Source organism: Orcinus orca, chromosome 4 (genome assembly GCF_937001465.1).
Source record: "Orcinus orca chromosome 4, mOrcOrc1.1, whole genome shotgun sequence".
Lineage (NCBI taxonomy): Eukaryota > Metazoa > Chordata > Mammalia > Artiodactyla > Delphinidae > Orcinus > Orcinus orca.
In genome coordinates, this window is record NC_064562.1 from 112,220,922 (window position 1) to 112,246,251 (window position 25,330).

At 39.4% G+C, this 25,330-nt stretch overlaps 1 protein-coding gene across 2 annotated transcripts in view; it reads right to left on the reverse strand.

Moving 5' to 3' along the window:
- The window catches only part of C1QTNF7 (C1q and TNF related 7), a 137,022-nt gene extending 116,379 nt beyond the window's left edge, over positions 1-20,643 (reverse strand). For both annotated transcript variants that reach the window (XM_004282533.3, XM_049708813.1), the window contains exon 1: positions 20,409-20,643. In XM_004282533.3, the coding sequence (XP_004282581.1) occupies positions 20,409-20,430 (22 nt within the window). In that variant the 5' untranslated portion in view covers positions 20,431-20,643. The remainder of the gene's footprint in view (positions 1-20,408) is intronic.
- Between the last annotated feature and the right edge of the window lie 4,687 nt (positions 20,644-25,330).

Sequence of the window (25,330 nt, forward strand, 5' to 3'; positions counted from 1 at the left end):
AAAAAGACTGTGGGCTTTGGGGTCATAGAGACTCAAGTTCGAATCTTGGTTTTGTCACTTATTGACTCTGGACAAACCACGGGGCCTCTCTGAATCTAATTTCCTCATCTGAAAAGTTTCCTCATCTGTAAAATGGGAGGCAGCCACTTTACAGGATTTTGTGAGGATTAAGAGCGGCCATCAAGTGATATATTTGACACACAGCAGAAAATGGAACAAATGGCAGTTAAAATGAAAGGAGTGGTTAGACATAAAGAGACGGCATAATTGGTCAAGAGCCTGTGATGTATCTGAAATCATCAAGATGAAATTTATTTGATCAGTGCAAACAGTTTTTCACTATTTCCCCAAATTTAATTTGGAAGTGTACAAGATGTGGTAGACTCAGCTTTGGTTCAAATATGCTTAGGTCTCCCATATTCTAGAAATAACTTGTTTTGCTTTTGCTAACTCCTCATGCTGTCTTCCTCACTCTTCCCTTCTGGGGTCCACCATATTTGCTGAAGGATTAAGCTACGCCTGCTGTAGACTCTTCCTAGCCACTCACTCCTTCCTTTCAAGCCTGATTTCTGTTCCCACAGCTCTCCTGAAAAGTATCTCTAGAGTTTAGAACATTATCAATGTGCTCACACCAGTGTGTACACATCCAGCCTCAACTCTGCAGCTTTCCACACTATTGGCTAGTAACTTTCTCTAAAACAGCAGTTCTCAACCTTGGCTGTATATTAGAATCACCTGGGGGGTTTTAAAAATTATTTACGCCTGGATCCCAGCATCAGGGATTCTGATGTAATGGTCTGGGGTGCAAACTGGGCTTTAGGTTTTTTCAAAGCTCCCTTGTTGATGATTAAGGTGCAGCTAGGGTTGAGAACCACAGCTAAGACTCTCTTTCTCTTTTATTTATATAATATTGTAAAGCTCTGTTTCACATCTTCTGAATTTCTTTTGGGGTCTTCCTCAAATCCTGTTCTTAGAGTGTGTTTTTCTGTAATAAAGGAGGCAAGTGTTGCAGTTAAGGCAATTTATAGTTAGAGTTTTTGCTATAGTGTTGCTAAAGGAAATCTGCCACTTGTGGTTAACCAGAAAGCTTACTGAATGCAGGTTCAAGGTACGGCTGGATATGATGGGAAAAGAATGAGGAAAGGAAGGAAGGAAAGGAAATCTTATGCTTTATGATCCAAACAATAACTCTGTGTATCTAATGCTTTCTCCTCTATTGCATTTCAACAGAAGTACCAGGAATATTAATCTTAGCTATGACTGATTGAGCACCATGGTATATCCTCATAACAACCTCAATGAGATGGATATTATTATCCTCATTTTTTTACATCAAAGAAATGGAGGTGGGCAGAGTTAGTTCCCCAAGGACACAAGCCTAGAAAAATGACAAAACTGTGATTTTTAACTCGGGTCAAATCCTCTCTGTATTAGAATCCTAAGTAATTGATGCCAAATCTTGGAGAATTGCTTCCAAAGTCCTACTTGAAGGAGATATTCAAATACCTGAAATCATACTCGCATCTCCCATTAGTTTTCCCATCTCCAGGGGAGGACCTTGCAATCCTTGTTTGTGTGCTTTGGTTTTAATACTTCTCATCCTCTGGTCACACAAGCTACCTCTACTTTAGCTTGACAATGGACCTATTGGCATGTGGTGTCCAGAGTCTAGTGTAACAGTGATAGCCTTAGGCATATTTTGGGATAATGGCTGAGTCAGTAACAATACAGAAAATCTGTGATGATGGTTACATTTCTATGTTCAGGAGAAAGTGTTGAAAATAAAGGACTAGGTTTTCATGGAGAGGGAGTAGTCTGAGATGGAGATACAGGTTTCTCTTCAGGCTTCAGAGGGAAGGTGACAGTGACAGAAAAGAGGAAATAGTACAATGTAAGGGAAGATGAGGAAACTGAGTATCTGTAGGGGAAAGTAGAAAAAGATTCAGAGAAACATTTCCTTCCTCCTTCCTTCTCCCCTCCCTTCCTCCCTTCCTTCTTCCCTTTATCTGATATTTTTCTCCCATGAACTTCACAGCTGTTGCTTGAACCCACATTCAGTAAACTTTTTTCCATACATAACTACTCTCCATATTTGATAAAAATCTCAAACCATTATTTTTTATTCCCACAAATATAATACATACAATTTTTTTTCTGAAATACTAAGGTCAGCAAATTAAGTATCTTGAGACTAATATAAACACATACAACTGCTGTTCTACTGACTTCCAGGAACAAAACAAAAACAAAAACTTTCTTATCAAGATGCTCTGGGTTTCCTTTTATTTGTGTTAGGGATTTGGAATTATAATCATCTGCCAGTAATAATTTATACATTCTAGTTGATTGTCTACAAATAAAATATTGCTGGCTCTGCTTTGTGAGTTCTGGATTTGACACGACACTGACAATACTGTGGATATCCTTTAGCAACCTCCTAGCAATGCCTTCAACTACAAATTGCCTTCATTATAAGATTTGCATTCTTTACTACATAAAACAGTATTCTAAATAGGATTTGAGTGAGCTTTTAACACAATACAGCACTGGAAAACCAGTGAGAGATTAACGAACTGTTGAAAAGAAAGCTGAGATATAGAGAAAACAGTTGCCTGGGTCAGGGCAAGAGGAAAGGAATTCATTTCTTCTCCTCCAGTACTTTACCCCAGCACACCAGAGAATACATGGGTCACTTTAAATCTGAAAGGACTCTGCATTTGGTTGCCAGGACGTGAAATTTCACGCTCAATCACAGTAACCAAATTGGGTCTTGTGGTTCACATATTTTGCTTCCCTTTTGCCTCGGGGCTTTGACTTTTTAACTTCCACTTAAACTGCTTCATTTTGCACATTTCTTTTAACTTGCCTCAAATCCTGTGTAAAAGGGGCATTCTGACACTTATGAGGTTTGTACTATGTACCAGGCACTGCTTGGGGCACTCCAGTTATTGGAGTGTACATGCTACAGTGTATGAAGTGTAAAGATGAACAAACAAAAAATAGAATTTAGACTTCAGGGGTTGTTGTGGAGAAGAGGACAAGAGGAAAATGAAGAGAGGGGAGAGGACTTTGGAGAAGGTGATGGTTGGGATGAAAAGAGAAAGGCTGAGAAAGTAGAGGAAGAGAGAAATAGGAGGAGAATGCATGAAGAGGAGCTTACAGAAAGTGAGAAAAGAGAAGCTGTGTAGAATAATGAACTGAAGGACACAAAGAATAGGGTAGAAAGAGGGAAATGGCTGAATGGCATGGGCTGGATGGGAAGAAGTCTAAGGGTAAGGGTGGAAAAGAGAAAAAGACAGAAGAGGCTGATTATCTGTAGAAGATGTTGGGTGAGAAGGACATAATTTTATCCCCACCCCCCAAATGCAGAAATCGAAGCCCCAATCCTCAATGTGATTATATTTGGAGGTAGGACCTTTAAGGAGGTAATTAAGGTTAAATGAGGTCATGAGGGTGGGGCCCTGATCCAACAGGATGTGTGTCCTTATAAGAAGAGGAAGAGATTGTGTTCCTGTCCTGCTAGAAAGAAACACAAACCCACCCATTAGCAGAGAGGCTGTCTAAAATCATAATAAGGTCACAGACACCACAAAAAACAACACCAGATGCTGCCCTGCCCACCAGAAGACAAGATCCAGCCTCATCCACCAGAGCACAGGCACCAGTCCCCTCCACCAGGAAGCCTAAACAACACACTGAATCAACCATACCCACTGGGGGAAGACACAAAAAACAATGGGAACTAAAACCTGAAGCCTGTGAAAAGGAGACCCCAAACACTATAAGTTAAGCAGAATGAGAAGACAGAGAAACACACAGCAGATGAAGGAGCAAGGTGAAAACCCACCAGACAAAACAAATGAAGAGAAAACAGGCACTCTACCTGAAAAAGAATTCAGAGTAATGATAGTAAAGGTGATCCAAAATCCTGGAACTAAAAAGGAGAATATACAAGAAACGTTTAACAAGGACCTAGAAGAACTAAAGAGCAAACAAACAATGATGAACAACACAATAAAAGAAATTAAAAATTCTCTAGAAGGAACCAAGAGCAGAATAACTGAGGGAGAAGAACGGATAAATGACCTGGAAAATAAAATAGTGGAAATAACTATTGCAGAACAGAATAAAGAAAAAAGAATGAAAAGAATAGAGGACAGTTTCAGAGACTTCTGGGACAACATTAAATGCACCAACATTCGAATTATAGGGGTCTCAGAAGAAGAAGAGAAAAAGAAAGGGACTGAGAAAATATTTGAAGGATTATAGTTGAAAACTTCCCTAATATGGGAAAGGAAATATTTAATCAAGTCTAGGAAGAACAGAGAGTCCCATACAAGATAAATCCAAGGAGAAACATGCGAAGACACATATAAATCAAACTACCAAAATTAAATACAAAGAAAAAATATTAAAAGCAGCAAGGGAAAAACAACAAATAACACGCAAGGGAATCCCCATAAGGTTAAGAGCTGATCTTTCAGCAGAAACTCTGCAAGCCAGAAGGGAGTGACAGGACATATTTAAAGTGATGAAAGGGAAAAACCTACAACCAAGATTACTCTACCCGGGAAGGATCCTATTCAGATTCAACGGAGAAATTAAAACCTTTACAGACCAAAAGACAACCCTCAGAATGGGAGAAAATATTTGCAAATGAAGCAACTGACAAGGATTAATCTCCAAAATTTATAAGCAGCTCATGCAGCTTAATAACAAAAAACAAACAACCCAATCCAAAAATGGGCAGAAGACCTAAATAGACATTTCTCCAAAGAAGATATACAGACTGCCAACAAACACATGAAAGAATGCTCAACATCACTAATTATTAGAGAAATGCAAATCAAAACTACAATGAGATATCATCTCACACCAGTCAGAATGGCCATCATCAAAAAATCTAGAAACAATAAATGCTGGAGAGGGTGTGGAGAAAAGGGAACCCTCTTACACTGTTGGTGGGAATGTAAATTGATACAGCCACTATGGAGAACAGTATGGAGGTTCCTTAAAAAACTACAAATAGAACTACCATATGACCCAGCCCAGAGATGGAAACGACCTAAGTGTCCATCATCAGATGAATGGATAAAGAAGATGTGGCACATATATACAATGGAATATTACTCAGCCATAAAAAGAAACAAAATTGAGCTATTTGTAATGAGGTGGATAGACCTAGAGGCTGTCATACCGAGTGAAGTAAGTCAGAAAGAGAGAGACAAATACCGTATGCTAACACATATATATGGAATTTAAGAAAAAACAATGTCATGAAAAACGTAGGGGTGAAACAGGAATAAAGACTCAGACTTACTAGAGAATGGACTTGAGGCTATGGGGAGGGGGAAGGGTAAACTGTGACAAAGCGAGAGAGAGGCATAGACATATATACACTACCAAACGTAAGGTAGATAGCTAGTGGGAAGCAGCCACATAGCACAGGGAGATCAGCTCGGTGCTTTGTGACCTCCTGGAGGGGTGGGATAGGGAGAGTGGGAGGGAGGGAGATGCAAGTGGGAAGAGATATGGGAACATATGTATATATATAACTGATTCATTTTGTTGTGAAGCTGAAACTAACATACCATTGTAAAGCAATTATACTCCAATAAAGATGTTAAAATGAAAAAAAAAAAAAAACCTTTACAATCAAAAGCTAAGAGAATTCAGCACTACCAAACCAGCTCTACAACGAATGCTAAAGGACCTTCTCTAAATGGGAAACACAGGAGAAGAAAAGGACCTACAAAAACAAACCCATAACAATTAAGAAAATGGTAATAGGAACATACATATTGATAATTACCTTAAATGTAAATGGATGAAATGATCCAATGAAAAGACATAGACTGGCTTAATGGACACAGAAACAAGACCTGTACATATGCTGTCTACAAGAGACCCACTTCAGACCTAGGGACACATAAAGACTGAAAGTGAGGGGATGGAAAAAGATATTCATGCAAATGGAAATCAAAAGAGAACTGGAGTGCAATTCTCATATCAGACAAAATAGACTTTAAAATAAAGACTTAAAAGACAAAGAAGGACATTATCTAATGATCAAGGGATCAAACCAAGAGGAAGATATAACAATTGTAAATATTTATGCACCCAACATAGGAGCACCTCAAAACATAAGGCAAATGCTAACAGCCATAAAAGAGGAAATTGACAGTAACACAATTATAGTAGGGGACTTTAACACCCCACTAACAGCAATGGACAGATCATCCAAAATGAAAATAAATAAGGAAACACAACCTTTAAATGATACATTAAACAAGGTGAACTTAATTGATATTTATAGGACATTCCATCCAAACACAACAGAATACACCTTCTTCTCAAGTGCTCATGGAACATGCTCCAGGATAGATCTTATCTTGGGTCACAAATGAAACCTTGGTAAGTTTAAGAAATTGAAATCGTATCAAGTATCTTTTCCGACCACAACGCTCTGAGACTAGATATCAATTACAGGAAAAAATACTGTAAAAAATACAAACCACATGGAGGCTAAACAATACACTAGTTAATAACCAAGAGATCACTGAAGAAATCAAAGAGAAAATCAAAAAATAACTAGAAACAAATGACAACGAAAACACGATGATCCCAAACCTATGGCATGTGGCAAAAGCAGTTGTAAGAGGGAATTTTATAGCAATACAATGCTACCTCAAGAAACAAGAAACATCTCAAATAAACAACCTAACCTTACACCTAAAGCAATTTGAGAAAGAAGAACAAAAAAACCCCAAAATTAGCAGAAGGAAGGAAATCATAAAGATCAGATCAGAAATAAATGAAAAAAAAAATGAAGGAAACAATAGCAAAGATCAATAAAACTAAAAGCTGGTTCTTTGAGAAGATAAACAAACTTGATAAACCATTAGCCAGATTCATCAAGAAAAAAGGGAGTAGACTCAAATCAATAGAATGAGAAATGAATAGGAGAAGTAACAACCAACACTGCAGAACTACAAAGGATCATGAGAGATTACTACAGGCAACTGTATGCCAATAAAATGGACCTCCTGGAAGAAATGGGCAAATTCTTAGAAAAGCACAACCTTCTGGGACTGAACCCGGAAGAAATAGAAAATATACACACTGATATTGAGACAGTGATTAAAAATCTTCGAACAAACAAAAGCCCAGGACCAGATGGCTTCACAGATGAAGTCTTTCAAACATTTAGAGAAGAGCTAACACCTATCCTTCTCAAAATCTTTCAAAATATAGCAGAGGGAGGAACACTCCCAAACTCCTTCTATGAGGCCACCATCACCTTGATACCAAAACCAGACAAGGATGTCACAAAGAAAGAAAACTACAGGCCAATATCACTGATGAACATAGATGCAAAAATCCTCAACAAAATACTAGCAAAGAGAATCCAACAGCACATTAAAAGGATCATACACCATGATCAAGTGGGGTTTATCCCAGGAATGCAAGGATTCTTCAATATACGCAAATCAATCAATGTGATACACCATATTAACAAATTGAAGGAGAAAAAAACATATGATCATCTCAATAGATGCAGAAAAAGCTTTTGACAAAATTCAACACCCATTTATGATAAAAATCCTCCAGAATGTAGGCTTAGAGGGAACTTACCTCAACGTAATAAAGGACATATATGACAAATCTGCAGCCTACATCATTCTCAATGGTGAAAAACTGAAACCATTTCCACTAAGATCAGGAACAAGACAAGGGTGCCCACTATCACCACTATTATTCAACATAGTTTTGTCAGTTTTAGCCACAGCAATCAGAGAAGAAAAAGAAATAAAAAGAATCCAAATTGGAAAAGAAGTAAAACTGTCACTGTTTGCAGATGACATGATATATACATAGAGAATCCTAAAGATGCTACTAGAAAACTACTAGAGCTAATCAATGAATTTGGTAAAGTAGCAAGATACAAAATTAATGTACAGAAATCTCTTGCATTCCTATACACAAATGATGAAATATCTGAAAGAGAAATTAAGGAAACACTCCCTTTTACCACTACAACAAAAATAATAAAATACCTAGGAATAAACCTACCTAAGGAGACAAAAGACCTGTATGCAGAAAACTATAAGACACTGATGAAAGAAATTATAGATGATACAAACAGATGGAAGGATATACCATGTTCTCGGATTGGAAGAATCAACATTGTGAAAATGACTATACTACCCAATGCAATCTACAGATTCAATTCAATCCCTATTAAGCCACCAGTGGCATATTTCACAGCACTAGAACAAAAAATTTCACAATTTGTATGGAAACACAAAAGACCCCGAATAGCCCAAGCAATCTTGAGAAAGAAAAACGGAGCTGGAGGAATCAGGCTCCTGGACTTCAGACTATACTACAAAGCTACAGTAATCAAGACAGTATGGTACTGGCAAAAAAACAGAAATATAGATCAATGGAACATGATAGAAAGCCCAGAGATAACCCCACGCACATATGGTCACCTTATCTTTGATAAAGGAGCCAAGAATATACAATAGAGAAAAGACAGCCTCTTTAATAAGTGGTGTTGGGAAAACTGGACAGCTACAAGTAAAAGAATGAAATTAGAACACACTGTAACACCATACACAAAAGTAAACTCAATATGGATTAAAGACCTACATGTAAGGCCAGACAGTATAAACTCTTAAAGGAAAACATAGGCAGAGCACTCTATGACATAAATCACAGCAAGATTCTTTTTGACCCACCTCCTAGAGAAATAGAAATGTAAACAAAAATAAACAATTGGGACCTAATGCAACTTAAAATCTTTTGCAGAGCAAAGGAAACCATAAACAAGACCAAAAGACAACCCTCAGAATGGGAGAAAATGTTCACAAATGAAGCAACTGACAAAGGATTAATCTCCAAATTTTACAAGCAGCTCATGCTGCTCAACATCAAAAAAACAAACAACCCAATTAAAAAATGGGCAGAAGACCTAAATAGACATTTCACCAAAGAAGATACACAGATTGGCAACAAACACATGAAAGAATGCTCAATATCACTAATCATTAGAGAAATGCAAATCAAAACTATAATGAGTTATCACCTCACACCAGTCAGAATGGCCATCATCAAAAAATCTACAAACAATAAATGCTGGAGAGGTGTGGAGAAAAGGGAACCCTCTTGCACTGTTGGTAGGAATGTAAATTGATACAGCCACTTCGGAGAACAGTATGGAGGTTCTTAAAAAAGTAAAATAGAAATACCATATGATGCAGCAATCCCTCTACTGGGCATATACCCTGAGAAAACCATAATTCAAAAAGAGTCATGTACCAAAATGTTTACTGCAGCTCTATTTACAATAAGCAGTACATGGAAGCAACCTAAGTGCCCATTGACAGATGAATGGATAAAGAAGATGTGACACATATATACAGTGGAATATTACTCAGCCATAAAAAGAACCAAAATTGAGTTATTTGTGGTGTGGATAGACCTAGAGTCTATCATACAGAGTTAAATAAGTCAGAAAAAGGAAAACAAATTCTGTATGCTAACACATATATATGGAATGTAAAAAAAAAATGATTCTGAAGAACCTAGGGGCAGGACAGGAATAACAATGCAGACATAGAGAATGGACTTGAGGACATGCGGACGGGGAAGTGTAAGCTGGGACAAATTGGGAGAGTGGCATGGACATATATGCACTACCAAAGGTAAAATCAATCGCTAGTGGGAAGCAGCCACATAGCACAGGGAGATCAGCTCGGTGCTTTGTGTCCACCTAGAGGGGTGGGATAGGAAGGGTAGGAGGGAGATGCAAGAGGGAGGAGATATGGGGATATATGTATACATATTGTTGATTCACTTTGTTATACAGCAGCAACTAACATACCATTGTAAAGCAATTATACTCCAATAGAGATATTAGAAAAAATAAAATAAAAAAATAAGGAGAGGAAGAGATACCACACCAGATCTCTCTCTCTCTCTCTCTCTCTCTCTGTCTGACATGTGAAGACATAGAGAGAAGCTGGCCATCTGCAAGCCAGAAAGAGACTTTTGGCTGGAAACCAACCCTGCTGGCACCTTGATCTTGGAATTCCATCCTCCAGAACCACAAGGAAATAAATTTCTGTTGTTTCAGCCCCCAGCCTGTGGTATTATCCTGTTATGGCAGCCTTAGTGGACTAACACAAGGCATATGGAGATTTAAAGTTAGCAGAAGCAGCCAGGAGACTCACTGTTCACCCCACCTTGACCATCTCTGGGCACATGGGCAGTAAAATACATTTTACTTTTCTTCCTGAAATTCAAGAGACAGAAGGACTCTGGCTCTGTTGGCAAGGGGATCATGTATTCACGTACATATGTGTCACTAAAAACTGATGGTGGGGCTTTGGGTCTCATTTGTAAAATAGGATTAAACATAGTACCAACCTTACAGCTGTGTTGGGAGGATTAAATGAGGGTTTATCTAGATGTATACCTCTGTGTAGGAAGAGCTCTCTGTTAGCTATTGTTATTAATAGCGTGTGTGTGTGCAAAAAAAAGAAATTTTTTTGAAGGGTGAGGGCTCCTGTGTTTTCCCACATAGCAGGAAAATGGGAACAGTTTTTATATCTCTAGATTATATTAGGTTGAACCATATGACATTGTCATTTCTATAGGTCAGAAACACAGCAAGTGTTTTTAAAATTGGAACGTGTCACATAAAAATCCAGATATGTGGATTTTCTTGAAAAATCTGAAGATCTGGCACCATAGGGTCACATTGCTCCTGGACACCCCCCACTGGAGCAGGTGGTGACTGCCCATGTTAGGCGGAGCGTGTGGTTTCAGGCCTCCTGGGTCTCTGCCACATGCTTATTCATTCATGCACAACAGCTTGGTCCTGTAGATTTAGGATTGTCGCCCCTGACGCAGCATATGGTGCAGAGCTACGCTAATGTGTTGCTGACAACAGCCAGAGAAATGGGTATATTTTCTTTCGCAGGCAAAAGCATGAGGTCAGCAATGTAGATTTGTGTAAGCAAATGGAAAGCACAAATCATCCCAAACCAAACATCTTTGGCCTTGAATAATCAAAACAACCAGGGAGAGGCACTCTGGATTTCACTCATCATTTTGCTTTGACAACATGGTGGAAACACTTTCATCTTGGCCGAAATTCTTTCCCTTGACCAGTTTACATTCATGTGCAAGTCCATTCATTGAGTATCTAGTGTGTGCCCATTCCTCTTGCTTGTACTTTTGTTTCTAATCCCCTACTAGATGTCAGTTTGTCCAGTGAGAAGAAATCCCCTAAGACAAAGAGGCTGAGGTAAAAAATTAGCTGGCCAGCCAAAACTATCAGGCTCCTAACATTAACTAGTATTTGTATTTCACCTTCTGACTTACAAATTTTTCTCACATAATATCTTATTTATGATACCAATGGGCCCACTGGAGTAGGTACTTATTGTTCTCATTTTCAGTGATGAACAGAGGCTCAGAGCATTCAAATAACTTGCCCACAATCACACAACCAGGAAGGGTTAGGACTGAAACTGCCACACAAGGAGATCACGATTCCAGATTCTTCATTTTTTTAGTAAACTAGGAAGAAAAGCAGCACCACAGCACGGATGAAAATAGGCTTTGCTGTAACTAAGTTAAAGAATAATCTGAGTGTCTTAGTTGTTGTTTTCATGAGATTGGCTGACTAGCAAAGCTGATGCAAATTTAGCATTAAGGAAAATAGAGTATTTAGATCACAGACAGTAATAGCTCCCCTGTGCCCTAGGCTGTCAGACAGTATCCAGAGTAGTAGTTAGTGCAGCTCTGGAGAGTATCTGCTTCTCCCTAAGGCGTCACTAATCAAACTCTATGTTCTTTCCTGCTAACCTTAGATTGGGTTCAGATTTTTTCTCAATACAGGGCTCTGTGTAGCTGTTACCCATCCCAGGAAATTGATATGGAGTTAGCACTAGATGTGAAACTCATCTGGTATCCGGTGTTCAGGTATAGATGTCATTTCAAAGGAGGCATGAATATTTTTGGTGAACCACATAGTGTCTGGGGAAATTCCTTCCTGCAAGTCCAGGGATACCCTAGAGAGAGTTAGGAAGGGAGGTGGTGGTGGTCTTTAAATATTTAAGAAGCCAGAGGAAAGAGGTGGACTTCTTGCTACTGATAAAAGCAGAACAAGGACCAGGAGAGAACCATTAAAAAAGAGCTAGATTCTGGCATAAGAAAGAACTTTCTGGTGACCAGTGGTATTTTAATGGAAGAGGCTGCTTTATTAAGTATGAGCTTTTGGCTATGGCTGGTGTTGAAGCTAGAGGTAGGGTCTGTAGTGTGGATAAATTCTCAAAGTCTTTTTGGAGACCATTTTATCTCAGACCCGAGGACAAACAGGAGGACGACCAACAATTTCTGTAATATTATAAGGACACCACACATAAATTGTTTTCAAGAAATGAGAGTTTTTAAGTCTCTAAATTATATCGGAATTATATTAAATTGCCATTTTTTTGTTGGTAATAGAATGGTTGAAGGTCAGCAGTTGTATATGGCTCAACATAATTTATACAAAGGCAAGGGAATAGACTCAATTCTTTAGACCTATGTCATATGGAGAAAAGGGATGCATGAGAAACTGTGAAGACTTCACTGTGCATAGCTTTTGGGTTGTTCTGGACTGAATTGGGCTTCCCCAAAAGTCACATGTTGAAGTACCTCACCATGTGACTATTTGGAGATACCAACTTTTAAAGGGGTGATGAAGTTCAAATGAGGCCCTGAGGATGGTTCTTAATCCAATCTGACTGGTATCCTTATAAGAAGAGGAAATTGGGACACACAGAGAGATACCAGGGATGCTCTGCACAGTGGAAAAACCACGTGAGGACACAGTGAGAAGGCAGCCATCTGCAAGTCAAGGAGAGAGGCCTCAGAAGGGATCAAACCTATGACACCTTGGTCTTAAACTTCTAGCTTCCAGAACTGTGAGAAAATAAATTTCTGTTGTTTAAACCACCTAGTCTGTGGTATTTGGTGCAATGGGTATATGCATATATGGAGGGGAGCAGTAGGGGTGCAGGGAATGAGGAAGGTGGGTAAGAGACAGATTTTCAAAGCTCCCCATGACAATGCCAAGGAATATGGTCTTTATTAAAGAAAAGAGGGGATGCTAATGATCTGAGGAACTGATATGAACACCTGTGATAAAATGGGTTGGTAATTCAAAGAATCCCTAAACTGAGATTCTACTGATGTTAAATTAGATTTTAGAGTGGCCAGGGGTCAAAATTACTCCTAAGAAGTCTTTTCTAAAAAAATTAATGATGTAAGAAAGAAACTGAAACAATCACTTACCAGTTTAAGAGAATAAGCTGCTCTGAGGTGGCAAGGTCACCAGCTAAAGTTTTAATGACAGCTCTCAAATATCATTAGTGTACATCTGGCAGGATGCGTTTTAAAGCAATGACATCAGCTATGGTTTTCTGTTACTGGTAGTATAAGAAGGCACTAAAAGTGTAAATATTTAATACTGGTTTGTAATTAGCTTTTGATTGATTAGGACTAACTTCTTTCCCTTGACTTAGAGGCAGAGACAGACAAATGCATGTTCGACTTTGAGCTTCCTTCTAGCTCTGTGGCCTTCGACAAGTCACATTACCTTGCTCTAATCTTTCAAATGGGATTAAGTCTCCCTCTCTGCTTCCTTGCAGATGAGTGATGAGATGGGGTAAAACGCTATTCCATGAGATTATCAGTATGTCAAACAGAATCACACTATGTTCATGGTGGGAAAAATCTCTATTTAAAACAAATGTTATAGAAAACAGCCTTGTCGTTGCCAAGGGGGAGGAGGGTGGGAGGGATGGGTTGGAAGTTTGGGATTAGCAGATGCAACGTATTATATATCAGATGGATAAACAACACGGTCCTATTATATAGCACAGGGAACTATACTCAATATCCTGTGATAAACCATAATGGAAAAGAATATGAAAAAATGTATATATATATATATATATATATATATATATATATATATGTATAACTGAATCGCTTTGCTCTGCAGCAGAAATTAACACAACATTGTATATCAACTTTACTTCAATTAAATAAATTAAAAAAATGTTAATTGGAAATGTCTGCTGAAGAATTAGTTAAGAACAGAGCTCTGGTAGAGAATAAGGAATCCTTTCCAGGACTCCATGTGGCAGGGTGGAAAATGTATGGGTTTTAGAGATGGGAACAACTTTAAATACCTACTCCATCCCTTAGTGCTCATAGGACATTGGATAAGTGACTCACCTCTCTCATCTGAAAAATGGGGACATGTAGTAAGTACATGTAAAGTACTGGCACATAGTAGGTTCTTAATAAAAAGCCTCTACTAAACTCTTGTGGCAAACTGAGCAACTTTGGAGAAGCCATTTCATCAATTATTGGGACATGCATTCCACTGACCATTATTGAATACCTATTGGGTATGCAACAAAATAACTTAGGGAAATATTTATTTGTGTGTGTTCTCCACTCCCAACTTATCCCAAGAATGTTGCCCAGCTTTTTGTACTTCCTTGTTTCAAGGTTGTATAGGCAGAGCAGAAAGCAGAAGTTTCTTGAAAATAATACTTTTTCCTTTCTTTTCTGAAAGTCCAAGCCCAAGAGTATATGGTGGGAAAGGGGAGAATGCAGGGCCTTTGATGGGAGATTTCCCCAGACCTGGAGGGACTGGGGGTCAGATATTGTGGATCTGTGAGAAGTGGAAACGCTCACTCTTTGTGACCAGACCTCAGACTAGGATTGCTCAGACCCCAGGTTCCTGGCTGGACAGTGACTGACAGTTCCCAAGCAGGGCTGGAAAGCACAATCCACAGACATCAAAAGGACAGGCAATTTATAAAAGTGGGCACAGCTGACGTGAAGGAAGACCTTGCCAGTATCGGTATCTGTGGGAGCAGGAGCCTGAAAGTAAAGCTTCTGCTGCCATTAACTCTTAGAATCAAATTTAAGTTGTATTAAATAAAATGGAGAAATACGAAATTTCTTGCACACCTGTGTCTGTAGATTGATTCACACCTACTATAATTGTAAGGCACTGGAAAATCTAAAGATGAATTCATTCCTACTCTCTGAAACTCACCCTATGTGGGAACTGGCGGAAGTCATATGAGCCCTGCATGAATCACTGCAGCACCACAAGATCCTGATGTGGTATCACTCTGCAGGAAGAGTTTTCAGTCACAAGAGGTAGACAGCTGAATTTTGCAAAAGGCAGACAGCCAAGAGGATGGATAAAAATTTCCCCTGAAGGGATATATTAAAATACACTCTCCCCCAATCACTGTGTGCCGCTACCACTGTTATGTAATTGCCATAGCTGTAAACTCATAAAAATTTTGCAGACTCTGAAGTTCTTTAGGAAATATGCCTGTTTGATATGAAGTCTGGAAACTGGTGATGGAATAGGGAACTGTATGGTTAGTGATTTCCATAAAAGTGCTTAGAGTTTATCTCCATGGAGATTGAAAGCTGAGAAGGCTCTCAGAGGTCAACCAGCTCCTCTTGGACCTTCCATTCCACCCCCTGTCATCTTAAGGGTTAAATCTGGATTTAGTGAGGCCTCAAGGTTGTTGTTTTGAAAGACCACTATGACAGTCAAGGCTTTGGTGTAGCAGGTTTAGGAGACTGGGTCCAATGAGCATCTTCATCCCTTAGCTGCTGTGGCACCAACTACTGCCATCTCCCACCTGGACAAACATCTCTTCCTAACTGGAGGTTTAGTCTCTGCCCCTGCTGTACAGACCGATTAATCATCTTAAATTATTATTCTAATGAACCACCAGGGAGTTACATTCTTGTTACTTTCTTTACAAAGTTTTAATGATTCCTCCATTAAAAATATCCAAACTTTGTGGTTTGGCATTCAAGGCTTTCTAGGATCTGATTCCAGCCATGTTTTTCTTTTTTTTTAACCAAGTCTTTTTTTTTATTTTTCCAGAAAATAACATAACTTTTTATTCATTATACATTTCTATAACAATATAACACTATTTTCCAACATTTTCTAGCTTAATGCATTTTCTTACATTTTCTTTTTTAGAATTTTCTTAATTTTTTTTCTATTTGTAAATTAATATATAATTGACATATAACATTATATTAGCTTCAGGTGTACAACATAATGATTCAGTAATTGTATATATTGTGAAATAATCACCACAATAAGTCTAGTTAACATCCATCACCAATCGTACTTACAAACTTTTGTTCTTGTGGTGAAAACTTTTAAGATCCAACCAAGTCTTTTGAGCTCATTTCCCTCTTCTTTCTATGCACACCCTTTGTTCTACCAGGGAGGCTTTCCTGCTACTCCCCACATTGGTCTCTTTCATACTTTTGTTGATATTCTTTTCACTGCCTGAAATTCCCCTCCCATTAATCCTTATCCATTCTTCAAGGCCAAGTGACACATTATCTCCTCTGAAACGTCTTTCCTGGGTAAGGGATAGAGAGCATCACATGGACTTGAGTTTGAGACCATACTCTGCCCCTTACTTCCTGGAAGACTTCTGGCAGGTTACTGCTTTTCTCTAGGGCTCAGTTTGTTCATCTGTGAAATGGGCAAGTCAACACCCACCTTGTAACCTTATAAAGGACACATGGGTTATCATATTGTAAAGTACTTAGCACAATTCCTTACACTTAGTATATGTCAAAAAATGTTACCTATTACTCTGATTATTCCAGGGACCCAAGGTCTCCTTTTCTCTGAATTCCCATTCACTTTGAACCCCTCTTATAGCCTTCCTTGTAAACCTAATTTTGCATTTTAGACATAAGAGCACACATTTTATTTTCTCCACTCAATTGATGACTCCTTGAGGTGGGATCATGTTTTATCCTACCTTTTGCCCTTGCTTTGCCCTCTATACACAGGCTCTCAAACCATAGGCAGAGGTTGGCCTTTTGGGTGTGAAAGCCAAGAAGGACAAGAATTTGCTTTGCTGTTACTTTTCTCTTCTAAAAATTGACAATAGTTTTAAGAAAAAAGTCAATTTCCTTTGACAGGAGAATCCCAGTTTGGGGGCTTTGGTTTCACAGAAATATGGAAGACAATTCGTGAAGTGACTGGTGGAGATTGATAAATTTCAAGTAAATCTCGAGAAACGTCATTGGCTTGAAGGCCATATAGCCTCAACTGGGCCAACACAATCATTTTCCAGCATGCATTCCGAGTCGCATGGTTTGTATGATACTCTTCGGGGAAAAGAAGTCGTTTCATATTCTAACATGTTGGAAACATTAGAGTCTAATGACCCACTCATGGAGAGACAGAGGACATGTTAAGGAACTAAAACATGTGAGAATTCCTGCAGTAAAGAAACAAGCATCTAATAGATAGTAAGAATAACTAAAATTCATGGAGCTCTTATATGCCAGACAGGTTGATAGTAGGCCCTTTTCATGAATTCTCTAATTAAATCCTCAAAATGCCCCCATAAGAATGTATATAATGATCCTCACTTAACAGATGAAGAAACTGATGATTGAATGGGTCCAAGTTCACATGGCAGTTAAGAGGTGGAGCAGGGATCTGAAGTCAGATGTTTGTGACCTGAGAGCCTGAGTTCTGGTCCTCTGTGGTGTATAGTTTTTCACTTTCACAAGTTTGCCTGCCCAGGAAATACTTTTGTTTATCCTCTTATTAATAACCCATGAAGCTGGTATTCCTTGAAATGCACTTGGGGAAATAGCACCTCAACATCCACAGGGAAGCAGCCATGACCTTTCCATCTCTGTGCCTTTGTCCCCTGGCTTCTGCCTGGATGCTCTTGACCCTTTTGTCTCTCCCATGATATTTTACACCTCCTCCAAGGTCTAGTTCAAATGCAACTAGATGCTGTCTTTGATTTCAGCAGGCTGATTTGCAAAGCCCCTCTTTGTGTTTGCCATGAACTTTCCAGGCTGTTACCATTTGGTCTCTCTGTCAAGGGTCAAGTTCAAAGAGCCTTGATAAAGGTTCTGGCACTGAGTAGACACACAATTAAGGTTTATTGAATTGTGATGGTGTCTTTTTCCCAGGCGCCCTAGGGGTTGATTCCGGAGTCTGGGGCTTCTCAGGTCCTGATCTACAGACTTGGGGTGTGAGGCTGTAGCTGGCAACCTGGGCTAAATCTGGTTGAAACTCTTTACAGGTTCAGGCAGCGTGGCTTCTGCACTCCCTGGCAGCTCATTAGTTAATACTCTCCTCCCTTGTCCCTCACATATGTTGCCTTTCTCTCAGCCTCTCTGAGGTGAGGAGGCACGATTAGGTCACAATGGGCTGATCATCAGTGTCCTTTTCGGTACAACCCTGACCTGTCCTTTCCAGGGCTCTGTCCAGGTTTCATCACAAAGCCCCAAGTGACTGCGCCTCAGATGAGTCAGCTGGCTTGGGGCTTCATTAGAGACTCTAATTGCCTTTTTTTTTTTTAACATCTTTATTGGAGTATAATTGCTTTACAATGGTGTGTTAGTTTCTGCTTTATAACAAAGTGAATCAGTTATACATACACATATGTCCCCATATCTCCTCCCTCTTGCGTCTCCCTCCCTCCTTTTTTGTTTTTGTCCTCTTTGGGGCCTCCTCGGGCCCAGAGGTGGGGCCTGGAGGGTCTGGCTTCTAGAAATGCTGCCAGCTGCCATGGGAGCCCAAGATGGGAAGTGCACACTCCATCCCTGGCAGTCACCTCACGCCACACTGCACATTTCGTGGCCGCACCCATCCCCAGGGTGCACTAAGGCGCCACGCAACCCCTGGCCATCCCAGCTCTCCGGCTGCCTGCGATGAGGTCACAGGGTGGGGTCCTGGAGATCCCCCTCCAAATAGGGTGGGGGCTTCCCCAACTGGCCTGGGAATGGCCAAGAGGACGAGAAGGAGGAGATGCTAATCATCTTGTCTGTCCAACTCACCGTTCCCTTTCTTGAGGTTGCATGGCTGGCTTGGACAGAACAGGAGGGAGAGAGGGAGAGCAGAGAGGGTCTGGGAAGGAGCAAGACAGTGAAGCCAGAGGCGGGGTCCCTCACTTCCTCCATTCACAAATGTGGATGCTTTCTCCCTGCGACCTTGCCATGAGTTGATGGAACTCCATTCTCGGTTTTCTACAATCACATCCTTCTCTCTGATCTGAATTTCTCTCCTTTCCCTGAGATCACAGAAGGCAGGGGACGTCGCTGTAATCCACTTTATGTCATCAGAATTTGACACACAAGGAAAAACAGTCCAGAAACAGATCAACAGCTGGTACAGCAAAGCAGGTAGAGCCTTTTGCACCCCAAGAGCCACGTCTTCGGGGCAGCATCTTACTTCCTCACCCAGGCCTAACTGGCTTGTTGCTAGAGTTTCTGCAGCAGTGGGTTTCACAGACTGAGGTCGCTTAGATGTCCCAAACCACTCAAGCTCCAGCAAACCTTCAGGGCTTTCTGAGTACATGTGTGTGCGTGAAGAATGAATGTGAGCTCTGCTAAAATCGCACCCTGCTGGGGGGATTTGCAGATCTCTGTGGATATCTAGTTTTTTGCACCTGGAATTCTGCTTCGGAAAGAAAGATGGCAACACTGATAACAGAGACTTTCTCAAGGAAATAATAATGACACAGCAGACATTTACTTGCCCCTCCACCTAAAACCACAGGATGCTTCTCCTATGACCCATGCATAGAAAAACCAGGACTGTCTGAGGCTCTTTGCTCCCTACCTGTTTCTGAGGCACAATCAAGGAGACACAGCCACCCTATTCAGATGAGAGCATTGCCAGTCAACGACAACTTCACAGATTTTGAGTTGAACTTTTTCACTCTGCCCAGGACACAATATCTATAACGGTCCTCTCATGTCACTCCAAAGGAAAAGTCAAACGATTTATTTAACTTTTAAAAAACATAGGCTGCAAAAGAAGTTTATAAGAAGTCAGAGTAAGCACACTTCAGAGACCTTCTGGAAGGATGTTAAAATCTTCCATGGGAAAGATTTCTGAGTTAATAGAAAGATCATAGCTCCGGAAGTTGAGCTGCATATCATAGGATAAGAAAACATAGGTAATATGACCTTTGCAATAAATGAGCCCATCACCACACTGGTGAATGCTAGGCACATCAGATTGGAGATTTTGAAGATCTACACATACTTTCTGAGAGAAATGCCATTTTTCATACAGTCAAAAATAGTTCACAGCTGTTCCTGCGACAAGCGGAATAGAAAGTAGGAGAAAACACTACAGCTGAGGTTTTCCAACCTCTGACTTATCATTTGTTGACATACTTTCTACAAGTTTCCCATTTCTCTACAAGTAGCTGTCTTAAGTCTTTCCAGTAAATATTGTTGACAAAGGCCAAATAGAAGGGAAAAAAACTGCAGTGAAAATAGAAGCTTACCTTTTCTAGGCATTGCTGACATCAAACCTTGCCCCAAATCATGAGGGTTTCTTGCTTTGGTTGTCCCATGAGTTTAGAAACCATTAAAAAAGTTTACAGCAGAAATATGTGTTTATCATTCAAAGCAGCTTCAAAACAACACAAAAAAAACTTGAAAAATAAAGTGCCCGTCTGCGCGTGAGAATGCTTTTGAAGCTTGGAGTTCATGCTGCTGTGCAAAGTTTTGCAACTGTCTTTCTCAGTTTAAAAGACCTCCCTCTCCTCCCCGGCACTTGCCAACTTCTATAATTTAAAGCAGCTGTGATCCTTCCCATAATACTCACATTTCAAAGAGCTTAATATATACTCTTGTTAGGAATCAGTGGGAGTGGGTGACGTCCTTCTGCAAACCTCAGGCTGAGGCAAATGAAAAGCAAGGGTTTCAGATATCTAAACAGTTCTCTTTCTCTCTTTTATGCATCACTCTTCTCACCGTGTTCCTTCAAGTGGCTTTTGCCTTTTAAAGTGATGCCTTAAGACCAAGTGGTATCACTTCACTGGAAGCAAAAAGCACATAGGAAAGTTTAGGTTCCTACTTATGGAACAATAATGCTAGTGAAATTGTGTTTAAACATCACTTTTGCTGACACAATTATTTCCATACAATTCCTCCCTAATGTTTCTGTTTGAAAATTTAAATTAGTGTACATTGTGTTTTACTAAGAGGGGAAAATATCTAAAATGATGTTATTTGCATTGGTCTTATTTTAACCTTCATTCTGTATGCAAATCATAACCTCAGGGAAGAAAATTTGCTTTGCAGTCTTTCTGTGTAGCTGAAGAAATCTTCTGACATTAAGTCTGTAACCAATGTTAGCAATTTTTACAATTTCCACCACCCTTACTAAACTGCCATTAATCTCTCTCTCTCTCTCTCTCACACACACACGCACACACATTTGTGAACTGACATTTCAGCAAACGTAAAATGTGGTCAACTGAAAATGGTGATTTAAAAAATATTTATAGTCTATCTTAAAGCATGTCTTGCTCAGCACCTGATAGATGGTAAGTGCTTAATAAATATTTACTGGATGAATAAAGTATTGTGTAGGCTCAGGTCAACCAACAGTTTTGACAATTTTGGTTTGCATATATGTTTCCATAGGGAAGGTTAATATGTCAAAGGTTGTACAGAGAGTAAGCATACGACAATGTTACCTCCTCCAGATTTAATGAATGGTTATGGTATAATAAAATTCCCTAAATGAATACAGAAAACATTCATTAAACAAATAAACCATTCAGTGGAGAATAGAAATGTTCACACAGGCACAATCCATTAAGTAAGCTCACTGTGTAAGCTTACATAAATAAATTTTGAGACAAAGACCTCGTTCATTGTTTCAAAAACTACAGATTATTTTCCACTGTGTTTTTGAGTCATCTTAAGTAACTATTATTATGCTATGGACAGAGGGTAATACCTCTGAAATAGTGCAAAGAGAAAAAGGATCAGAAACTACAGGGAAATGGTCAGGTTTCAGATTTCCTTTGCTATAAAAGCAGAGAACAAGGTGGAGCATAGTTTTTGCTCTGGCTTCTACTGAGGAGACGTCCAGAGGCACAAGCACAGGTGGTGTGATAGACCTAGATCAACCATTCCAGATATATCTGGATCAATCTGTTCCAGATTCCAGTAACACATCTCCAACGTGTTACTTAATTTCTTTAAGTGTTGGTTTCCTTAATTGCGAAAGATTAAATACAAATATGTTCAAACAACTGATTTGCATATATACACCTAATACTGCATTTTCCAATAATATTAATAAGCACCTCACTACGTATAAGGTACTTAGCAAGACCTATTTATCAGTCACCTTGATGTAACACAGCACCTAGCATTATTTCCCCTAACCAGTACCAAAATTGGTAATGGACACGGGATGCTGCTCTAACAAAATCCTAAACTTGGTGGCATTGGCATAATAGTCAATAGTCAAGGAAACTGATACCAAATGCTGGAAAGGTGAGATGCTACGTTTTGCAGTGACAAAACATTTGGTTAAACTGACACCGACCACAACTTGGAAGGCTCTGTGTGCCAAGTAACCTTGTAGATCTAGAAGGAGAAAATGTGGGGAAAATCATTAGTTGTGTGTGGTGGACACTATTGACTGCACTGGCAAGTGTTTCAAGAGTGAGATGAGCCCAGGAAAGAAATAGCTAAATTACAAAGAGAAATAAAAGGGAATAGAGACAGTACATACATTTGATGGCTTGCAAGAGACTGCCAATTTTTTTGAGGGACTTATGTTGTTAAAATAACCATAAGCCTATCTGAAAAATGTCATGATAGACTGAAAACCACTTCTTCCACTAGCAGGAGGTGGACTGTTGGCTGCATGGAAGGCCAGCTCTTCAACACACACCTCAGAGGTGGACAAGGGGACCCTCTCAGAAGGAATAACTTCTGGCCATAGAGAAAAACAGACAAGGAGTTCCCCAAGAGAGCAGATCTGGTGCCTTATGAAGAATCTTCCCTACCCACAAGGCAGAGGGTGGGTGTGTCAACCTGGCCATATGCAGTAACAATGACTGCTGTGTGTCTCCCATTTTTTCCTTTTCTGGACAGGATTTTTTATTATAGTTATCCTATTGCTATTATGCCATTTGTACTTTGTGTGTATTTGTGTTTGTGTGTGTGTGTGTGAGAGAGAGCACACTTGTTACTTTGGTTTATCGATCACTTTCTTTTTGGTTCATAGGACACTGGGTCAAGAGATGCCACATCGAGACTTAGACAAGAACAAGAACTTCACAGAACCAGAAGTCCTGGACTTTGAGCTGGTTGCATTGACCAGATGGGAGTTCCTTTGGGGAGGGGTAAGTGTGCTCTGTGTTTGAAAAGAGGGAAGGAAATCTCGATATATTTGGTGACCAGTGGGTAAACTATAGAGGATACTTTAAGTGTTTACTGGTGTCTACATTTTCCTCAGCATTTCCCAGCCTCTCTTGTAGTTTGGTTGACCATGTGACTGATTTCTGGGCAATTTGAGCAGAAGTAATGTAGGTTAATTGTGGGCTGAGGTAGGTAGAAACTGGTATACCTATGCCATATTCTTTCTTTCTCCCTGTCTACAGGGCAAGAAGCAAAAGACTCAGAGGTGCTGAAGCCCTATAATAGAAGGAACTCCACACCTCAAGACATCTTTTAGAGGCCTGCTACCCAGGAAAGCTGTGTGACCTGCATCAGACATTATTCAGTAATATGCAAACCTATATTGAGTTCCCCCACTGAGTCTGGGGGTTTATTTGTCAGAGTTAGCTAGCATCAGTTACTCTAACACAGATAGCTATCTTGAAAGATTCTTGGAAGATTGATTGAGATAATAGAGGTAAAGAATGCAGAACAGGGCCTGAAACAACAATAAGTGCTCGACAAATGATAGTTATTTTCATATTAACCATAATTTCTCACTTTCTTCCTCTTGGAAAATAAGCCTAGCTAAATGCCAGTTGTGAGTACTTCTGTAAATTTAGGTTTTCTACATTGTGTGCTAATTGGCAAGATAAATTGGAAACCATGGAAAGATTAGAGAGAGAAATAGATGTTGAAAACAAAACTTATTCCCTGTCTTTCAAAATATTTGCATTTATTAAGAAAATTGTCCAGTGGTTTACTGTCAGATTTCACAAGCAACCTTCAATTCAGGGGATAAAGAAAGTTATAAATTCCAAGTTACAAGTTAAGTAATCTCCTTAACCTTTAACTAGGAAACTCCAAAACAAAAAACATTTGTTTTACTATGTATACAGAACAAAGCCATCATCCTGACATTGACTGTTCCAGGCTACTTACTCCTCTGTAGAAATGGGTAAATATCTCATTAATACTAGTTGAGAGCTAATTTTTCTGAAAATTGCCCCCTACTCAGGCCATGTGTTTTTTTATACTGTCTTTGAACAGAGGTATAGAAAGCCCTGGTTGATACATTTTGTTTCTACCTCAGGTATTTTGAGCAATTCCCAATAGACATGTGGCTTCCTTCATTCCACAAACTCAAAAAGAAGCAGGCCTTTTTCTCTTCTACTATTTTAAAGCAACAGCAACAATAATTACAATTTGTTGAGCACTAACTACATACTAGGCACTGTTTCATGTGCTCTGTAAATGTATTAACTCACTTTATCCTTTCAATAATCCTATAAGGTAGATACTAACATTATCATCATTTTATGGCTGGGGAACCTAAAGCACAGAGAGATTAGGTGACTAATTCCATTCACACAGCCAGTAAGTAGCAAAGCTGGGATTTGAACCAAGTTGTCTGGTTCCAGTACCTGAACTTTTAAATGCTTGTTAAAACACTTTCTTCATGCCAAATAAAGAAAATATGCTTACATCCTTAGCATCCATTGCATTGGAGTACTGATTACTTCTGAAAGACATTCTAAACTCTTAGAGGCAGCAGGTTGTTTTTCTTGGAAAACGTGTACTTCCCTATCTGAATGTAATTACAAAGTTTGAACATTATTCATATATTAAGCTTTGTGTTCTTATAGTTGACTTTATTTCTTCTCCTTTGCATGCATCAAAGCAGCCAAGTTTCCAATTATGTCCTGAAACCCAGGTGGTTTCATCTGGATTTTATAATAAAGCCTTTGCTGAGTTTTATCAAACATGTGAAGACATCGAGGAAGGGGCCAAAAAAGAAATGAACCTTGTTGGGAAACTTCATCTTCCTCTTGGAAGACATTATTAAAGGTTGGAGATTGGAGACCAAATGAAATATTATTTATTGAGAGTTGTAGGAAATACAGTCATCCTTCAGTACCCATGGGGATTGGTTCCAGGACTCTGGCAGATACCAAAATCTGAGGATGCCCAAGTCCCTTATATCAAATGATGTAGTATTTGCATATAACCTACCCAAATC